Source organism: Urocitellus parryii, chromosome 7 (assembly GCF_045843805.1).
Source record: "Urocitellus parryii isolate mUroPar1 chromosome 7, mUroPar1.hap1, whole genome shotgun sequence".
NCBI lineage: Eukaryota > Metazoa > Chordata > Mammalia > Rodentia > Sciuridae > Urocitellus > Urocitellus parryii.
The window spans coordinates 80,769,818-80,791,966 of record NC_135537.1 but is presented as its reverse complement, the minus strand read 5'-3'; the positions used below and the strand labels follow the sequence as shown (position 1 = coordinate 80,791,966).

Sequence of the window (22,149 nt, the reverse complement as noted above, 5' to 3'; positions counted from 1 at the left end):
GGTGCCCCTTCTGTCCACATATCTGTTTTAGTTTTTTATATTGGATCCCCACTTAGTAGCAGGAATACATAAGGGTCTGTCTGATTGGGTCCTTTGCTTGTGTCCTTGAGCACTTTCCTCATCCAGGAAGTTGACATCATCAAAAGACCCTCACCATGCTCCTTTGTTCTGGCTCTGCCTCAACCTCCTCACTGGCCATCTTTGCTTTTTGAAGGACATAATGATTGCTTAGAAATTTTAGCTTATTCCTCTTGAAAGATGTTTTTAGGGTTAGTCATACGTTTAAATAATTTTCACTATTGTGTATACAAGTAAATACAATAAATTGGTTTCTTAGGGGTTCTTCAAATTTACTGTCCAACTCAATTTTTCAATTGTTGATGCACATACTTTGTGTAGGTTTTTATTTTAATAACACGTCAAATTCAACTTTGTTCAAATATCATTTCGATAATCAATGAATATGAAACAGTACTGAGGGTCCCCCCTCTTTTTTCAAGGTTCTATAGGATCGAGAATCTGTGTTCTCCCTAGCTGCACATTTCTTTAGATGCCCTCTGCACCTGCCTCTTGGCTATCACATGGCAGACTGCTGCCCTCCTGCACACGCGTTTTTTTTTTTTTAAATATTTATGTTTTAGTTACAGGTGGACACAATATCTTTTTTATTTTTATGCGGTGCTGAGGCTCGAACCCAGGGCATCACGTGTGCCAGGCAAGCGCTCTGCCTGAGCCACAACCCCAGCTCTGCACACGCTTTTTAACACGTTTTCTTTTTTCTATTTTATGGAGACTGACTCATCTTTGTCTGCCAGCCCTCTCCTAGTGTTTTGAGGTAACTATAATCACGGGGGCCGAGTTCCCAGCGCCCCCGGGCAGAGCCTTCACTGGGGCCCAGCAGCGCCCGCCGCCGGGGGTGGAGCCCATGGTGACGTGGACTCGGCGGCGTGCTCCCGGAAGTGACGAACCACGTCCCGTGCGTGCGGGCGGCTGCGTCGGGCTGCAGGAGAAGATGGCGGTCTCCACAGGTCGGTTCCTGGGCCGGGCTGTCTGCTTTCCCGCTCTGACCCGGCTCTCCCCCTTCGCCCGCTCCTGGCGGCGGGGTGCTGTCCGTGTAGGAGAAGTCGGAGTGCGCTCTCTTGAACTCTGCGCTCCCCTGGAACGAAGCCTGGGACTGGGGAGGGATCGGGTGGGACCGGCGCGGATGCCAAGGGCCCGGGTCGGCCGTCGGGGGTGGTGGGTCGTGCTCGCGCGTCGGTCGCGCGCTTGTCCGGTGGCGGGGTGGCCCCCCGCGCTGGCGCAGAATCAGGGCCCTGCGGGGTGATGATGGAAGGCGCTGGGGGAAGAGAGGCGGCGAGGCCCAAGGTGGGCGGGTGTCAACCTTGGTCACCGTAGGTGGGTGGCGTTGAGAGACATCCTGGGTCGAGTTGGGAGGTCTGGTTCTCCAGGACTCTCCTTGACGTGGGTGGAGGAGAGGACGATGGCTCTTCAGAAGAAGGAGGAGAGAGGATTCTTCTTACCTGACTGAATACATACTATCCTTTTTAAAATTTTTCATTTCATTGAAGAGCTACAGTGCAAACAAAACCAGACCAAAATGAAACATAATTGAACAAGTGGTTTCTTAGATAAGCTTTGCAACTTCTCTCTGGTACTGAATGCAATGTTTGGTTTCTCAGGAATGCAGAGTTTGAAATTAAGTGTTAACATGGAGGCTCTAAATATTTGACTGTTTCAAAAATAATTAATTACAAGTGTTAGGTGTTACTGTTTAAAAGTGATAGCGCATATGACCTATTTGCTATTCTTTTTCCAAACTAGATTATAGAACTGTGATTTAATATTTCATGCCATCATTGCATAATAAAAAGAAATTTCAAATCTGTGTGCTAAAATGAAAGGATTTGAATGTGTGTCGTGATTGATACTTTTAGGGTATTACCTCAGTACATTCTGTGTCTGTTAAATCATCTTTATTATGTGTAGGTGTCATTGATGATAAAATCTAGCAATTTTAGCCTTGGAAAAATATTTCAATATTCTTGGTGTCAGTATTAACCAGCAAAGGAAGGAATATTTATTTATTTATTTTTTGGTACTGGGTAGTGAACTCAGGAACACTTAACCACTGAGCCACATCCGTAGCCCTATTTTGTATTACTTAGAGACAGGGTCTCACTGAGTTGCTTAGTGCCTGCTGAGGCTGGCTTTGAGCCTGCAATCCTACTCTCTCAGCCTCCCAAGCCCCACACTGGCCAGGAAAGATTATTTTAAAAGTGAAGGGTTTTTTTTTTCCCCTTTTAATATATTTTTTTTAGTTGTAGATAGATAACAATACCTTTTTTTAAAAAAATTTTATTTTTATGTGGTGCTAGGAATCAAACCCAGTGCCTTCCACATGTGAGGCGAGCACTCTACCACTGAGCTACAACCCCAGCCCTAAAAGTGAAGTTTTAGTGTTACAGTTTTTGTTTTTGCTAGTTGATATCCATTTGCTTTTGAATGGGGCCTTATCCTTTTCAGACTTGTGTTTGGTACCTATAGTTAAAAATATACTTGAAAATTAAATAATAAGATGATGCATGTAATTGGATAGTTTTCACCCCCCCCAACACTAGACATGAGAGAATGTTAAAATAATTTGAAAAAGATGAGACATGATACTAGGGCCACATACTTTTTGTTAATAACTTTTAGTTTTTATAGGAAGTTGAATATACACTATAAACAAGTTGCTGATAGTTTATTAGGGTGTTTGTTGCACATTAGAATCCTGTTTATATTTCAACATTCTGTTTGGTACAGTTTCACTGTTTTTAGATATAAGGAATTTGGAACCTTGGAATAATTAAGAAAATATACTTTAGGCAGTTGAGTTTTCATAAACCATTGAAATTCACTTTGAAACTTGTTAGTGTGGATATGGCTCAGTTGAAGAGTGTTTTCCTAGCATATGCAAGGCCTTGGGTTTGATTCCTAGTACTGCAACAACAAAATGCCATGCTTAGTTTCATATTGTTTTATTTACCTATTTTTGTGCTTTAGATAATTGATGGTATTGTCAAATTGGGAGGGGATTGAGTCAAGAAGAAGCTTTACACTATGTTTTGAAATGAATTATTTTTGAATTACACTATTAGTTATATATTTGTTTGCTTTTTGTTAGCATGAGAGGGAAACAGTACTTACACAAGTAAATATAAATAAATGTTGTATGAAATTTAAACTGAAATTTGATGTTGAAATTTAAAATTAGATGAGCTGGATGGATAATATGTTCTTTTCTTTAAGCCAAAATATCTTAATAAAAATAGTTATTTATGTTTTTTTTTTTGTTTGTTTTTTTGTGGACCTGGGGATTGAACCCAGGGCCTTGGGTATGTGAGGCAAGTACTCTACCAACTGAGCTATATCCCCAGCCCAAAATAGTTGTTTAATAGGCTAAAAAAGAAATAAAAAGGTGCAGTATATATGATTTTATATGTATATGTGCAACATGTATATGAATATTTGTTTATTTTTTATATACATACTTAAGAATATTTTGGGGGGCTGGGATTGTGGCTCAGTGGTAGAGCGCTCGCCTACCATGCATGAGACACTGGGTTCAATCCTCAGCATCACATAAATGTAAAATAAAGATATTGTGTCCACCTAAAACTAAAAAATAATATTAAAAAAATTCTCCAGTTCAATATTATAAAAAAAAAGAATATTTTTGGTACTGGGGATTGAACATAGGGGCACTTTATCATTGATCTACTTCCCAGCCCTTCCCCCTTTATTGTTACTATTTTCTATTTTGAGATGGTCTTACTAAATTGCTGAGGCTTGCCTTGAACCTATAATCCTGCTTCCTCAGCCTCCTGAGTTCATGGGAATACTGATGTACCTGTCCAGAGAAAGTTTCTTGATTTTAGATTCTTTAATACTACTGTATCACACTGTATTCTCTCTCTCTTTTTTTTTTTTTTTTGGTACTGGGGATTGAACACTGAGCCACATCCCCAGCCCTATTTGTATTTTATTTAGAGAGAGAGTTTCACTGAGTTGCTAAATACCTCGCCATTGCTGAGGTTGGCTTTGAACTTGTGATCCTCCTGTCTCAGCCTCTGGAGCCACTGGGATTACAGGCATGCGCCACCACGTGCTGCTTCATCATATCATATTTTATGTATGCTTTGGTTGCTTTTATTTTGTGGAAACCCAGTTGTGTTATTTCACAGATAAATGCCATTAATGATAAAGGCAAAACACGTTAGAGAGAGACTAAAAAGGCATTATAGGTAATTAAGAGTCCATGTTGTTTATCAAGTGAAAGGTTGTATTGCAAAGAATAAAATATTTTAGACAAAGCGGTGTTAGTGGCTAAATATTGTTCCACATTAAAACAAATTTGTGAGCACAAATTTGGTTTTATAGGCAAATGACATGAATTGTTATAAATTTATGATTGTCTCTCAGGTTGTTTTGGGTGGAGTAGAGGAAGGGAATATACTGGTAATGCTACAAACAATTAATAGAATTGCATCTTTGTATTAGATGTGGGAGTCACAACCTGATGTGTTAAATTTAAAATATTTACAGTATTGTAATTTATTATTTCTAAAGTGACCCTTATTTATTTTTAAACATTTTTTCAAAGTCATAGCCAGGTTTTGTTTAGGTAGGTAGACACATTCTCTTGGGATTGTTGGAATCAATGCCTTAAAATTTCCCTATACTGGGCTAGGGTTGTGGCTCAGTGGTAAAGTTCTTGCCTAGCATGCACAAGGCACTGAGTTTGATCCTCAGCACCACATAAATGTTAAACAAAGATATTATGTCCACCTAAAACTTAAGAATAAATATTTTTAGAAAATTTCCCTATATTGGTTACCTAGAGATGTCATGGGAGAAAAATGTCTCTGAAGGGGAATTTGAGGAGTATCTGAAGAGTTAGGGGAACTTGACTCAGGACCAATGAGATTCTTGGCATATGTGACAGATTAGAATTTCAGCACAGGCCAGTCAAAGTCATAGACAGGTTTATTTAGAAAAGTAGATACATGTTCAGGAAGAATGGGGCAATCTCAAGAGAGAGATATCTTTGGGGTAAAGCAAGGAATATACATGAATGCAGATAATCTCCAGGGGGAAAGACATCCCTAAAATGGCTCTTTAGAACTTAAAAAAAGATCTTTAAAAATTCTTTAAAAAATATTAATTTTTTTTTAACACATTCTCCTTTCTTTTTCTCTTGTGATGCTTGGGCTCAAACCTGGGGCCTTGTGCATGTTGGGCAAATGCTGTGCTGAGCTGCATTTCTAGCCTCCTTTTTAAACATTTAATTCTGTTATCATTTCTTCTTTTTTCTACCTTTCTGTTCTTAATCTTTTTATTTATTTATTTATTTATTTATTTATTTATTTATTTATTTATTTATTTATTTTTATGTGGTGCTGGGGATTGAACCCAGGGCCCTGCACATGCTAGGTGAGAACTTTGCCACTGAGCTACAGCCCCAGCCCTCTGTTCTTAATCTTACCTACTTTTCCGGTTAGAGTGCCTCTGGACAAGACTATATATTTGATAGATAGAAAGAACTTGGTTCCAAAAATGTTGGTACTGGGAAGATTGGGTAATGCCTGTGTAACCGGCTCATCTTCTCCAGGGATTTTGAAGTTATGAAAATTTAGAGTCTTATGGAAAAGAGCCAGTCTCCTTTGGCCCTTGACCACACCTTTGAGTGATTGTCATAAGGAAGCTGAAAATTCTGGTAGATGGAGCTGTAATGGATATTGAGTTTGGTTTCAGGAAGTTACTTTTTTTTTTTTTTTTAAAGCTTTCCTAAGATACTTATGTACAGTACAGTTGTCTCTTTAAAGTGCACAATTTAGTGGGTTTTGCTATATTCACACAGAGGCATGCTATAGTTATCTTAGAACATTTTCATTTTCTCAGAAAGAAACCCTTGGGCTGGAGACATAGCTCAGTTGGTAGAGTGCTTACTTTGCCTTCGCCTGCACATCCCCAGCACCAAAAAAAAAAAAAAAAAAAAAAAAAAAAAAAAAAAGGAAAGAAACCCTTTTGTTTCACTAATGTGTGCCCTAAAGCCATTTATTAACCCCTACCAACTACCTGTGTACCTCTGTCTTGGTATATATGCCTATTCTATACTTTAATATGAATGCAATTACATTGTTGTATGTGGTTATTTGTGTCTAATTTGCGTAATGTTTTTAAGGGTTATCCATGTTGTAGATGTATCTATACTTTATATCCATTTTTGTGGCTGAAAACTATCCCACTGTATGGATATGCCGCGTTGCCTTTAACTGTTTGTTCATGCACATTTAGTTTGTTATCTGTTGGAAATGGACTGTTATAGACATTCAGGTTTTTGTATGGACATTTTTTTTTTTTTTTTGGGTAGATACCTAGGAGTGGAATTGGTGAGTAGTAAGGAGACATTACTATTAGGGGAACTGCTATATTTTTCCCAAGAGTAATAATTTTACATTTGTACCAGCATTATATGAGAATACATCTTCACCAGTACTTCCTTGACTATGATTATAGTCATCATGAGATGTGATGGATATCTCATGATTTTGACTTGCATTTCACTGATGACTAGTGAGATTGAATATTGCTTCATGTGCTTAGTAGCTGTTTGCCTATCTTCTTTGGAGAAATGTCTTTGTAGATCCTTTGCACATTTTTAAATTGGGATTTTTAAAAAAATTGTTTATTTATAGAGGTTCTTTATAGATACAAGTCCCTAATCAGATATATGGCTTGCAGGTGTTTTCTTCTGTCAGTTGTCTTTACTTTTTGTTTGGTACCAGGGGTTAAACTCAGTGTCACTTAACCACTGAGCCACATCCCCAGCCATTTTTTGTATTTTATTTAGAGACAGGGTCTCACTGAGTTACTTACTTAGTGCCTCACCATTGCTGAGGCTGGCTTTGAACTTTTTTTTTTTTTAAGAGAGAGTGAGAGAGAGAATTTTAATATTTATTTTTTAGTTATCGGCGGACACAGCATCTTTGTTTGTATGTGGTGCTGAGGATCGAACCCGGGCCGCACGCATGCCAGGCACTACTGCTTGAGCCACATCCCCAGCCCTGGCTTTGAACTTTTGATCCTCCTGCTTCAGCCTGCTGAGCTGCTGGGATTATAGGCATGGGCTACCATGCCCAGCATCTTCTTGATGGTATCCTTTGAAACCCAAAAGTTTTAAATTTTGTTGAACACCAATTTATCTGTTTTTCTATTTTATTAAAATGCAGAGTATGTTTTTTTTTGATTAGCTGCTGCTTTGTACTCTTGAATTCTAATTGATTGTCATGTGATGAGGCAGGAGTCACATCTTAAAAGGTGTGAGGTTTATCTCCACATTACAAGTTATGTAGCTAGATATTAGGCATACTGCAAAGTTTATTCTTTGGAAATGCTGTAATTATGCAATGTAGTGACTGGAATATTATTGAAAAGTACAAACAGTGCATAGTCTAGTGTTACCTGCTACTGAAATTACCAGTTGTGGTTTACTAAATTGTACTGATGAGTGGCTATTTCCTCAGAGGAAATACTTAAGTTATTGAAAAGTCTTTAATTTTTGAAAAAGAATGTTAGGTAACTGTTGAGTTCTCCCTGGATCTGTCTGTCTAGATATCTGAGATATCTATAGTGTAACTAGCAGAGCCTACAACAACTTGCAGCATTGTATTTGAATGAGTTCCCTTCCATAGCTGGGGATTGAACACAGGGCTTCGTGCATGGGAGGCAAACACTCTACCAGCTGAGCTATATCCTCAGTCCCCTATGGTGCAATTTCTATGTAAGTGACTTAAGAATGGCAAAGTACAATCTGTTTTCCCCTTTGTACATCATAATATTTCACTAAATTTTCATTTTTAATTTACTTTTATGAATTGAAATAGTACTAACAATAATTTATTGTTTATTTCCTCCTATTAGCTGAATTAGTGTCAACTGAATAGGCTTCTGAATGAAATATCCACATAGTTGCAGGTTTTTGTGCAGGTGGCTGGTGGGTGGGAAATGGTGCTTAGGTTGTAACCTAAAGAGTAACAGTAGCATGGTTCATATTCTTTTATACAATGCATGTTCCCCATGACAAGATTGAGTGTGTAGATGATCTAATCCTAAAGTTTTTCTATTTGTATTTGAAGGTATAGAACAAATACATCAAATCCACAAAGTTTCATTTGAATTTTGTTTTTTTTTTCAGATATATTTTTCTATTTTTACCCTATTTCATCAACTCTAAGACCCATTTTAATTTCTGAAATGGGTATTTCAGAAATTTATGTTTTAATTGGTAGTGTTTTTTTTCCTTTCTTTCTTTGTTTTTGGGTATCAGGGATTGAACTCAGGGGTACTTGACCACTGAGCCACATCCCCAGCCCATTTTTGCATTTTTATTTAGAGAAAGGGTCTCACTGAGTTGCTTAGTGCTTTGATATTGCTGAGGTTGACTTTGAACTCACAATTTTCCTGTCTCAGCCTGCTGAGCCACTGGGATTATAGGCGTGTGCCACTGTATCGGCTCTTTTTTTTTTTTTTTTCCTAATTTCTTAAAGTAATGGTTCATCATATAGTTGATGCCATTTTAGATTTAGTAAAAAAAATTTTTTTTGGGAGGTGGGTGGGTGGGCAATACTGGAATTGAAACCAGGTGGACTCCATCATTGAGCTACATCTCCAGCCTTTTAAAAATTTTTTTTGAGACAGGGTCTCCTTAAATTGCCTAGATTAGTCTTGAACTTATGATCTTGCCTTGGTCTCCTGAATCACTGCAGTTACAAGCATGTGCCATCATACCTGGCAAAAGACTGTATTTAAAAATACATTAAGAAGCACTCATTGAGGTGAAGGTGTACTAGATTCTGTACTGGTTTCTACAATAATGTTAACATGTGTTCTTATTTATTAACTGAATACAGAGCAACTGTTATAAATTAAAGCTTAAATGTATTCTAGTGAAATACGTTTTTAATCTTGTGCAGTTTTTTTTTTGGAAATATTTATTTTAGAGAGCTAGATTTCTGTTTCTGGTAACCTTTCACTTCAGCAAAATGATATTATTACCTGTTTTTTTTTTTCTGTTAATTACGTAAATATTTTAGGCTTGGCATGGTGGCGCATGGGTGTAATCCCAGCAGTTCAGGAGGCTTAGAAAGGAGGATCCCTAGTTCAAAGCCAGCCTCAGCAATTTATTGAGGCCCTGTCTCTAAAATACCACAAAGGGCTGGAGATGTGGCTCAGTGGTTGAGTGCCCCTTTTTACTACTTATTATGTACTAGGTAAACTGTGTGCAATATATACACACACTCATATATATAAAATCACAATTAAACCTCATGATACTCCTCTTAAAGAAAATATACTAGATGGGCTGGGGTTGTGGCTCAGCAATAGAGTACTTAGCATATTTGAGGCCCTGGGTTCGATCCTCAGCACCACATAAAAATAAATAAAATAAAACTATATAAAAAAGAAAATATACTATATAGTTTCTCATTTAGCTTTTTAAAAAATATTATTTTAGTTGTATATGGACATCATATCTTTATTTCTTTTTATGTGGTGCTGAGGGTCGAACCCAGAGCCTCACTCATGAGGCAAGTGCTCTGCCACTGAGTTACAACCCAGTCCTCTCATTTAGCTTTGACTTGCTTTTTAGCTGGGGAAACTATCTGAGGATTAAGCTTAGGAAAAAAAGCCACCCATGATAGCTAACCTGTCCTTCACAAATTAATCCTCATCTGAGTGATCACTGCCTACTTGCATTCACAATTATTACAGACACAGTGTAAAAGGACCAGATATGATAAATTTCTTCATTTACCACATGAATTGATAGACATCACACAATAGTTCAATCCCTTGGCCTCTACAATAGTTATCTATCCTGAACTTATACTGAATGAGTTTTCTGATAATACATGGTTATATATCTTAATATGAAAAAGAAGGCTTAGGTAAACAGAGTGTTTTGGGAAATTCTGCAAGAGCAATGGGACAACTATGAAAATAAACATGCAGATTTCAACATACTGATCATCTCACATACTTACCCCATTTTTCCCCTGAAGCAATAGCAGCTATAATCTACTTGTTAAGCAAAAATTCTGGACACAATGTACTATTAATATGCCCAGTTGATTATTGCCACCTTATGTATACATACAGAACAAATAAAGATTTTAAACATTTATTTTTATTAGTACATATAGTACATATAGCTATACATAATAGGTTCATTTGACATAATCATATACACACGGAATATAATTTGCTTCATTTTGGTACCCTGTTCAGTTCAAAAGATTTTTAAAAATGTAAATAGTATTGTTAATTGTGGGGTTGTAACTGATGTTTTTGAAACAGCCACTTGGGGTTAGCATTATGGAACAGGGTTTTTTTAATAGTAAAGAATGGTGATGGGAATTAATGATTTAGATTCTATTTCTTGTATTACTAAATGTTCAGAACTTACAGGATGCCAGGGCTACCAAGCTAGGAATTCCACCTAGCTTGCTTATTTCCAAGCACAAGTACATGCAGTCCAGAATAGAAGGCAGAGAAAAATGATCATACAGAATAATATCATTTACTCTTGGGAACACTTTGCTTTTGTTAGAGCTCTAAAATATTCTAAATATCTTTATGGGGAAAAGAGACCCAGTCAGTTTATATTTATCTTATTTTTAGTGCCTTAAAATAAATTTTATTGTGTATAGTTAAGTATTCATATGATGTCATTTTACACATTTATACACAGATACAGACACGTATAAATTGCTACTGTAATGAAACAAATCAACATACTCATCATCTCACATATTTACCCCATTTTTCCCCTGAAGCAAGAGCAGCTGTAATCTACTTGTTAAGCAAAAATTCTGAACACAGTATGCTATTAAGCATGATCCTCATGTTGTATTAAATCTTTAGACTTCTTATCCTACATATCTGCTGCTTTATGTCTTTTGACCTTCATCTCCTCATTTCTTCTCCCATGGTCCTTGTGTTGTATTAAATCTGTAGACTTCTTAATGCTACGTATCTGCTGCTTTGTTTCTGTTGACCTTCATCTCCTCATTTTTTCCCCCTCAAGCACCGTTTCATTCTTTGTATATTTGACTTTTTATTTTTTTAGGATTTCATAGACCCAGTGAATTTAAAACATCAGTTATAGGTCATCTTTGGGTCTATATTGATATGGATATGAAAGTGGTAATTATGATTTATGTGTTGCTATTAAGTCTTTTTAATTTTTAAAATTTTCATTAGAGCTTTATGGTTATACATGGTAGTTAGGTGGGTCTGTTTTTTTCACTTATACACAGTTGATATAATTCACATACTTTAAAATGACTTTATAATGTTTTAAGTGATGTGACATAGTTTGCCTAAATGTATATGGCAATTGTTCTTTTTTTTTTTTTAAAGATAGGAGAGAGAGAGAATTTTTTAATATTTATTTTTTAGTTTTCGGGGAAAAAACATCTTTGTTTGTATGTGGTGCTGAGGATCGAACCTGGGCCGCACGCATGCCAGGCGAGTGCGCTACCGCTTGAGCCACATCCCCAGCCCCGCAATTGTTCTTTAAGAAGTTTTTATACTGCCAAACATTTTTGTTTAGTTGCTTTTCTACACTCTTCATCTCTTTTAGGTGTTTATTGCTATGACGCAAATCATCTCAAAACGTAGTGGCTTCAAACAATAATGATTTTTATTTTTCATGACATAGAAGTTGACAGCTTGGTGTTCAGTACATGGTAGTTTTGCTGCTAGATGTATTTGGAGAAGCTGCTGTGACTTCTTCAGATGGCTGGTTTGGTGTTCCTCACATCCTTATAAGTGTTGATCAAAAGAAGTGGGAAGGTCAGCCCAGCTTCAAGGGGAGCAGAGAGAGGCTCCATCTTGTTGAGGGGAGAAAGGGATGGGGCCTGGGTCTGGGCCTGGAAGGTAGGAAAAATGATGTACCATGGTTCTAGATGTTGTTAATATCTGTGTTTTGTTCCTGAGGGTAAGTTTTACAAGCAGGATTTTAAGTCATAGCATATAAATGTTCAAAATTCATGTTATTTTTTTGTTAAATTAACTTCTTAAGCAAAATTTGCAGTGTCACTAGTATATTTTCCCACAGTTTTATCTTATTGGAATTTTTCTTCCAATAATAATAACCTCATTTTAATTTTAGTTTATATGTATTTGTTTAGGTCTGTGTGTATGTATATTACATGTATTCATTTTACTACTTCTTCAGTGGAACTGTATATTGATATTTAAAGTTTTTTTTTTTTTTTTTTTTTTTTCTGAGACAGAAAAAAACTTGCTATGTTTCCCAGGCTGGCCTTGATCTCCTGGGCTCAAAGGATCCCCCTGCCTCAGCCCTCTGAGGAGCTGGGACTATTTTACCCAGCAGTATTCAAAGGTTTTAATAGTTTAAAAATCACCTTGAGGGGCTGGGATTGTGGCTCAGTGGCAGACCGCTTGCCTTGCACGTAGGAGGCACTGGGTTCGATCCTCAGTACTTCATAAAAATAAATAAATAAAATGAGGGTATTGTGTCCATCTACAACTTGTGTGTGTGTGTGTGTATATATATGTGTGTGTGTATATATATATACACACACATATGTACATATATATATTTATTGATCCCAGAGGCACTTTACCACTGAGCTCTATCCCCAGCCCTTTCTATTTTTTATTTTGAGACAAGGTCTCACTGAGTTGCCTGGACTGGTCTTCTAACTTCTGATCCTCCTGCTTGGGTCATTGGGATTCCAAGTGTGTACCACTGTGCCTGGCTCAATTTGAAAATTTTATACCTTATACTAATTACTTTTACCCTTTTGCCTTGAAAAAAAAATTTTTTTTTTAACTTCTTAGGATAGGATCACATCTGATTTTCTGAAACAATGTTACAAATGAAACCAGAGAAGGTTAAATAGGGAGGAAAAATCAGACTTTCTCTGTGGAGGGAAACCAATTTTTAATCTGTAATATATAATAATTCTTGACTTTTTGATTGAGAGTTTATGCAGAAGTTTTTTTTTTTTTAAATGAGATAGTGGTGGTGGGTCCTTGCTGTTGCTCAGTCTGGCCTCTAACTCCTCAGCTCAAGCCAACCTTCCGCCTCATTCTTCCGCCTCATTTTTCCAAGTAGCTGGTGCTACAAATTCACAACACTGTGCCCTGCTAAGACTCACAAATTTTTAGGAAGTGAAACAGTATAAATTGCACAACTCTTAAAATGGATTTAATGTTTGATTCAAAAGGCATTTCAGATATTGTATAGATAGTTTGTTTCAAAATCAATTTATGAGCCAGATATAGTAGTCACCTGTAATTCCAGCAATTGGAGAGGCTGAGACAGGAGGATGGCAGGTTTGAGGCCAACCTGGGCAATGTAGTGAGAGCTTGTCTCAAAAAAATAAAAAGGGTTGGATGTATAGCTCATGGGTAGAACACCTCTGGGTTCAATCCCCAGTACCACAAAAAAAAAAAAAAAAAAAAAAAATCTCCAATAGTTTGTTTTCATAAAGTGCAAGAATCTTAAATTTGAAAGGGGCTTTAGAGATACTGTGGGTCAGCAGCGGTTCTGGGGGGCGATAGAGATGTGGCAAGATTTCTCCTTTCCACAACCTTATCTCAGTCTAGTAGATCTCTCTCCTGCAGTGGGCTCTTATATGTTGATCATTGAGATATGCTGAGAGTGAACAAAAGATTTTATATCACTGATGAGTCCAGAGTCATCTGACTAGTATCTTAGTAAAGGAGAACTATCAGTTTTTAAAAGTTTTATGTTGCCTTTTCTTGTCTTATATTTTTCATACTCTAATTGTGTCATTTCTGTGATTTGCCTCCCCTTTGAACTGTAAGCTCCTTCAGGGGAAGAACTATGACAGCTTGTAAGATCCCAGTGGCCTAGTATAGCTCCTGGCTCCTAGTACATATCTGATGTTGGTTATGTGGAAGCACATAATAAAGCAACAATTACAACAATAAAGTGAACTCTAACTACTAGAGACTTTTTTTTATTTTTGTACGGGGAGATTGAACTTGGGCGCTTTACCACTAAGGCACATCCCCAGCCCTTTTTTATTTTTTTTAATTGTAGATGGACATACCATGTCTTTATTTATTTTTATGTGGTGCTGAGGATCGAACACAGTGCTTCACACATGCAAGGCAAGTGCTTTATCACTGACCTACAGCCCCAGTCCCCCTTTTTTATTTTTATTTTGAAACAGTCGCGCTAAATTGCTGAGGCTGGCTTTGAACTTGCTATCCTCCTCTCTCAGCCTCCCAAGTTGCTGGAATTAGAGACTTGTGCCAACACACCCTGCTTCAGTAGAGACGCTTAAACATTTCTTTTTTTTTTTTTTAATTTTAATTTATTTTTTAGTTGTAGTTGAACACAATACCTTTATTTTATTTATTTACTTTTATGTGGTGCTGAGGATCAAACCCAGGGCCTCACATGTGCTAGGCGAGTGCTCTACTGCTGAGCCACAACCCTAGCCCCAACTTAAATGTTTCTTACCTGGTCTTTCTCCCAATTTGCCTTTCACAACTGATGATCTTCTCTCTCTTTCCCTTCCCATTCCCTCCCCTACATTGCATCAAAGTTAAATTTATGAATCCTCATTGCCATACATTGAAGCACTGGTGAGCAAGCTTCCTGTGTTGAGGCCTGCCTTCCAGGCCCTTTCTGGCTCTTTACTTTCATACCCAACTACTATTCTTGACATTGCTGTCATTCTCTCTCCCTTTTTGATAATGTCCACTCCCTTCTTTTGATTGATATATTCTTTTTTTTTTTAAAGAGAGAGTGAGAGAGGAGAGAGAGAGAGAGAGAATTTTTAATATTTATTTTTTAGTTCTTGGCGGACACAACATCTTTGTTGGTATGTGGTGCTGAGGATCGAACCCGGGCTGCACGCATGCCAGGCGAGCGCGCTACCACTTGAGCCACATCCCCAGCCCTTGATTGATATATTCTTAAGCACCAAAAGAAATAACATGTATATCCACTTTGTCTTTCTCAAATTCTAATAAATTATTCTTGCTTTAGTTTTTTTTTAAAGAAATGAAATACTGCAAGTACATTTAAAGCCCCCTCTTCCTTCCAAGTCCTAATTTCCTTCCTTACTTAGAGGTGATCACTATCCTAAAGTTTTAAATACCTTTTATGTACCTTTCTCAAACATTTTGTGCTTTTGGTTGTATGTTTGTAGAGTGTCCTTGGGTTCAATTCTCAGTACTTCAAACAAACAAACAAACAAAAACTTATGTTCTAAGGTGACTTATTTGTCTATCTGTTTAGTTTTTGGGGTACCAGGGATTAAATTCAGGGGCACTTAGCTACTGAGCCACTTCCCCAGCCCTATTTTATTTTTTATTTAAGGACAGGGTCTGACTTAATTGCTTAGCACCTCAGCTTCCTGAGCCATTGGAATTACAGGTGTGAGCTACCACGCCTGTCTGAGGATATCTTTTATTAATGTTTGTTTTGCTCTTCACATTTACACATTTAATCTGCCTAGCATTGGTCTTTGTGTACAGTGAGAGAGGGCACTAATTTTATTTCTTCATATTAATAAAATGTCCTTCCCTATTTATACACACACACACACACACACACACACACACAATTTTATTTTCAAAACTATTCAAGGCTAGGCTGGTGATGTATGCTTGTAAACCCAGCAACTCAGGTGGCTGAGGTAGAAGGATTGCAAGTTTGAGGCCAGTCTCAGCAATTTGAAAGTCAGTGTTTCAAAAAAAAAAAAAAAGTCTAGGTTTGTAGCTCAGTGATAAAGTACTCTGGGTTCAATTTCTAGTACCCAACAAACAAAAACCATTCAAGAGTATCAAGAATAAGCTAACAGACATATACCTTTGGTACTTAATTATGTATTTATGGAAAGGCAGGTTATTATATTACAATGTAATTATCATAATCAGGAAATTAATATTGGTAAGGCACTATTACTATAGACCCTGTTTATATTCTTTCTGTTCTCCTAATAATTTCCCCCGTTTGGAGGAGGTGGTACTGGGGATTGAACTCTGGCACTCAACCTCTGAACCACATCTCCAACCCTATTTTGTATTTTATTTACAGACAGGGTCTCACTGAGTTTCTTAGCACCTTGCTTTTGCTGAGGCTGGCTTTGAATTTGTGATCCTCTTGCCTTAGCCTCCCAGGCTGCTGGGATTACAGATGAGCACCACCATGCCCAGCCCAACAAAGTCCTTTAAAGCAAAATAATTAAAACATTTTTTAAAACATTTTTTCTAAGATTGTGTTTGGTTTTCATGTCTCATCTCTAATTTGGATTCCTCCTAACTTCTAATCATGTTTTCATTAATTGCCTGTTTTGAGGCTTTTCTTTTCCTTTTTTTTTTAATTGTTGATGGACATTTATTTATTTGTATGTGGTGCTGAGAATCGAACCCAGTGCCTTAAGGCAAGCGCGCTACCACTGAGCCACAACCCCAGCCCTTCTTTTTCTTTTTCTTTTCTTTTTTTTTTTTTAAATATTTTTTTAGTTGTAGATGGACACAATATCTTTATTTTTATATGGTACTGAGGACTGAACCCAGGGCCTCATGTGTGTGAGGCAAGCACTCTACCACAGAGCTACAACCCTTGCTTTGAGGCTTTTCTTTTTCACGAGCCTTGATTCCTATACTATGTTAACTTAATTAACTATATTAGCTGATGAGGAAATGCTATTATCTAGTAGATTGTTCCCTTTGTTTTCTTTTAAAATTTTCTTCAGACTCTTGGCCCTTAGGTTTTCTAAGAATATTAGGACTCCTGTCAAGTCGTAGGAATGATGCTATTGAAATTTTGGTTTAAATTCAAAGAATGTATAGATTAATTTGGGGAGAACTGACATTAATATAGGTTATATTATCTAGGCAGACTGTGCAATTCAGTTTTTTGATGTTCTATGCTCGTGTTTTGTAATCTCTCCACTTAATTAATTAATTAATTTGGTACTGGAGATTGAACCGAGGGCTTGTGCATGCAAGGCAAGCACTCAGTCAACTGAATTATATCCCCAGCCCTTTCACTTAACATTTTTAAAAACTGCTTTTCACCTGGATCATTTCTGTTCTTTGTAGCGCACCTAGAAGATCTTTTTCCCCAAGGGTGTGTGTGTGTGTGTGTGTGTGTGTGTGTGTGTGTGTGTGTGTGTGTTTTACTGGATATTGGACCTAAGTCTTTACAACTGAGCTTCATTTCCAGGCCTTTTTTTTTTTTTTTTTTTGAGGCAAAGTCTTGCTAAGCTGCCCAGACTGGTCTTGAGTTTATAGTCCTCTTACCTCAACCTCTGAAGTAGCAGGACTGTAGGCATGCCACATGCTTTCCTAGCAGGAAGGTTCTTAAGTTCAGAACAGAATTCTTTGGCTGAAGTTGCTCTTATAGTTGATGAGGGTGTGTTTCCCATCCCCATCAGATTTGCAGGATTTGGGGACAGTTTAACCAGGAGTTAGGGAAGCGAGTACCATCTAGGACCAAGTAGGTTTCATGATGAAGCCATGGGAATAATGGCCATGAACTTGGGTTTTGAAACCTAAGTTTTTTTTTTTTTTTTTAAAGAGTGAGAGAGACAGAGAGAGAGAGAGAGAGAGAGAGAGAGTTTTTAATATTTATTTTTGAGTTTTCGGTGGACACAACATCTTTGTTTGTATGTGGTGCTGAGGATCGAACCTGGGCCGCACGCATGCCAGGCGAGCGCGCTACCACTTGAGCCACATCCCCAGCCCCATGAAACCTAAGTTTTAACCCTTATTCCTCCGCTCATGCTCCATGTTGTTAGGTCAGACCATATGAAAGTGCTATTTCTGTTGGTTTAAAATATGCCTGAGCATTAGCAATTTCGTAAGGCTTAACCTAATAATTAAGCCTCAGTTTTTTTTTTTTTTTTTAATTTGTGGTGCTGGGGATTGAACCCAGGGCCTTGTGCATGCAAAGCAAGCACTTGACCAACTGAGCTATATCCCCAGCCTAAGCCTCAGTTTTCTTACCTAGTAAAAGGTGAGGTTTAATAACTTGCATAGTGAACTATGATAAAATACTTTTGCCTGTAAAGTTTTTAGCAAATGTCTGTCACATAGACATGTTCAATAAATATGTTAGTTTTCATTAAGTCGGCTATGGGGAGTTGAATTCCCAGATTGATAAAGGAACCAGAGAGCTAAAATTTAACAGATGCGGCTTTTAATGAGTTCCATCTTAACAAGGTGAACCCTCTAGTTTTTTAAAGAGTGACAGAAACCTATGTGTCTAAGGAAACTCTGCAAAGGGAAGATGAGCAGTGGCTGGTTGTGGAACCTGGAAGAGCTGGATTGTCCCCCAGTACATGTGTTCCTGTCACCCTCCTCCTTATCCCCACAGATACCCTGGAAACGGGGGAAAGGCAGACCTGGGTGTTTATGAGGAGCACCGACAGTAAGGTTAGAAAGTAAATGAGATGAAAAACATTTTAAAGGTGTTTTCTTTAATTTTTGAGTAGATGATCATTCACCTGGTCAAACTGTGCAGTAATATCTCTTTATTGTCTTTCCAACCAGACTAGTATTTAAAAATATTTGTTCAATTTGTGTTTTCACCCTGCCCGCCATTAACTTGAAAAAAATTAAAACGGGAAAAAGACAAAAGGTCAAAATTCATGTATTAAAATTAGAAATCTTTTTTCTAATGAGCACACTAAGACATGACTTCTCCTGGAGTTTTATTTGGCAGTCTTTATGCGTTTTTTGGGCATTGGGCTAAGGGGGCGGGTAGCATGTGAATTTAAGGCAATTAATAAGATTAGATATATTTCAGCTGAAAAATTGAGGCATTCACCCCCCCCCCTTTTTCAGTACTAGAGATTAAACCCATGGGTGCTTTACTACTGGCTACATCCCTAGTCCTTTTTATTTTTTGAGATAGGATCTTGCTTAATTGCTGAGGCTGGCCACAAACTTTGATCCTCCCGTCAGCCAATCAAGTCCTGGGATTGCAGGAATGTACTGCTGCCCCTGGGGAGGCATGTTTTCCAGGTTCTTTGCAGTCATGGTTTGCTTATTAATATTACTAGTATTTTTGGTCATAGTAGAGGTTCCTTGTGGTGTAGTTAATAGAAAATTCAGTTGGTGGGAAACCTGGAGACTAGAATTCTTGATGTGATTTGGTGACTGGTGTTTCTGTAACCTTAAGATTTTTTTCTGCAATTTGAGATTCAGAGGGCAGTCCTTGTGTAGAGTAACTTTGTGAAGCAACATCCCCATCTTGTGGCTGTTTTCTCTTCATAGGCATTAATGGTTAAAAGAAATAAGACCAGAGTGCTCTAGCTCTGAATTTGAAAATATAGCTCATCATTTGTTTTGGTTTTGAGTTTTATACTTTATTAGAATTATTTTAGTTGCTGTAACCTTTTAAATTTTAACATTGTCGGGTACAAGTGGCTCATTCCTAAAATCCCAGCTACTCAGGAAGCTGAGAGAGAGTCACAAGTTTGAGACCAGCCTCAATAATTTAGGGAGGCCTTGAGCAACTTAGACCCTGTTTCAAGAAACTAAGTAAAAAAAAAATGGGGATGTAGCTCAGTGGGTTTAATCCCTATTGCCAGGAAAAAAATGTTAACATTGCCAATAATGATGAGTCTTATTAATATTAAAGCTATTTTCCCAAACTGTTATGTGGAGAGGTGGCAAAAAGTTTAGCAGTAAATGTTTGTCACATTTATGGTACTTAAGTACAGGAGACATAAATTTTACATTGTTTCTTTGTAGTTTTAGATGCTTGCCTTGACACAAAATGGAGGAAAAAATTTAACACATTTAGTTATTTTTGGAGGGCTGACTTTATAATGGCAAGGGTAATTGAGCTTGTTTGCTTGTTTAAGATTACTTCAAAAAGCAGTTTTATATCAATGTGTTATAAAGATCATGATTCTGTAGCTACCAAAAATAAAGTAAATAAACAAATAAACAAAGTAGTGTCTCACTATAATGTAAATAGAACCTTAGAATAAAATTTCCAGAGGCCACACTACCAGAATTTACAAGGAGCCTTGATTCTCAGCAACTCAGATGGAGTTAAATAGAAGTTTATGTCATGCTTTGGACACTACAATGACCACAGTCAATATTTATAGTATATAAGGTGTACTCTTTATGAATTTCTACAGTGATTCAGTAAGGTAGGAACGATTGTTATCTGATTTATAGCTAAAAAAATGTTGCTAGGATTACATATCAAAAGAGTGGCAGCTGGCTGTGGTGGGCCACAGAGGCTGAGCCAGGAGGATCATGAATTCAAAGCCAGCCTTAGCAACTTAGTGAGACCCTGTATCTATATAAAATATATTTAAAAAGGACTGGGATGTGGCATAGTGGTTGATGCCACTGGTTTCAATTGCCAGTACAAAAAAAAAAAAAAGAAATGTGATTGGCAAAACTGAAGCTGGAGCTGGCTTTAGGCAGTTTAATTCCTAGATCTGTGTGTTTATGCCACCAGGGTGTACTGCTGTATAGCTAATAACACTATACAACTAAGTGGTGAAAAGGGCATTAAGATCTAGAAACTAGGTTTCCTTTTTCTTTTTTCCCAGAACTGGGGGGTTGAACCCAGGAGTATAATACTGAACTACATCCCAACCCTTTAAATTTCTTTCTTTCTTTTTTTTTTTTTTTTAAATTTTGAGAAAATGTCTCACCAAACTGCTGAGGCTGGCCTCAGATTTGATATTCTTCTGTTGCAGCCTCCCCAAAACTATGATTACAGGAGCATATCATTGTGCCTGGATAGAAACTAGGTTTTAATATTGGACCTGTTCCTATGAGCTGTGTGACCTTGGGAATGTTGTATAACTTCTTTGGTTTCAAGTGGCTGTAGGAATAAATGGAATAATTTATTTAAAACAAGTGGTTACTAATAATCATAGTAATTATAATGATTACTTATATTGGGATTTATAGCAGCTCCATATTTCTGTGCTCTTGTGATTTTCAATCATTTTTATGAAGCATAGTATACAAAGTGGCTTATGGTTTTTGGTTTATTTTGTTTTAAAGTTATGGTACTTATTGGATTTTCATTATATGTCCAGAAGGATTACCAAACATTAGTAATGCCTAGTTGCAAGTTGCGCATTACCATGCACAGTTGCTTTTAAGGATATATCAGCCAATATGTATGTGTATGGGTGGGAGGAGAGAAAGCATACAAGCACATGCATATGGATCAGAGACAGGATTTTGAGGGCATTTATGTACTTTTAACAGAATATGTATGATAGGGTTGGGGAATGTTTCATGTAAGATGTTCTTGAGAGCATGGAAGACCTCCCCTTTAATAGAGAGTCCTTACTGATACAGTAATCATAGGAAAGAAAGGTTTTGGAAAATTAGATTTGTGGTTGGCTTCTAGGGATTGGAGATTGGAGTTATGGGAAAGACCAGGTTCCTTGAGAAAGAAGGCATAAAAGTAAACAGGACATTCTAGGCAGAGGGATTCCTGTTAAGATTTTAGTAATACAGTAAGGAATGTTAAGGTCAAAAGAGAAATGAACATTTATGAACATTCTGTTGAGGTCTAGAAAATGGAAAAGTGTGACATGGAGTGGAGGTGTGGGAAGGGTTATTGGATGCTGAAAAATTTGCTAGATTGTGCCAGGAGGTGGTGGGAGTATCCTAGAAAATTTAGGAATATGAGATTTATTCTCAAATCAGGTAATGCCCCAAGTGACCTTTGAGTGATGGTGTTGACCTGGTAGAAGTAGGCCAGGTAGAAGTAAAAGTAGGACCAGAGTCCTAACTAATGGAAAGACGAGGAGTGGGAACCATCGGGAGGGCTACTTCTGTATTCTAGAAAACTGTAGCTTCTGGTGAGTTTTCTAACATGGAACATAATTCTCATTAAAAATTATTAAATGGGGCTGGGGTTGTGGCTCAGCGGTAGAGTGCTCGCCTAGCATGTGCGAGGCGCTGGGTTTGATCCTCAGCACCATATAAAAATAAATAAATAAAAAACAATTAAAAATTATTAGAACATATACATTAAATAATTTAACCATAAATTTTTGGGTCATGCCTACTTACTTGATACAGATCCTT

The 22,149-nt window shown here is 37.3% G+C and overlaps 1 protein-coding gene across 1 annotated transcript in view; it reads left to right on the top strand.

Moving 5' to 3' along the window:
* Positions 1 to 972: 972 nt before the first annotated feature.
* Positions 973 to 22,149, top strand: part of Ube2v2 (ubiquitin conjugating enzyme E2 V2) — a 39,558-nt gene continuing 18,381 nt past the window's right edge. Inside the window, exon 1 of the mRNA XM_026395189.2 lies at positions 973 to 1,028. Within this exon, the coding sequence (XP_026250974.1) occupies positions 1,013 to 1,028 (16 nt within the window). The 5' untranslated portion in view covers positions 973 to 1,012. The remainder of the gene's footprint in view (positions 1,029 to 22,149) is intronic.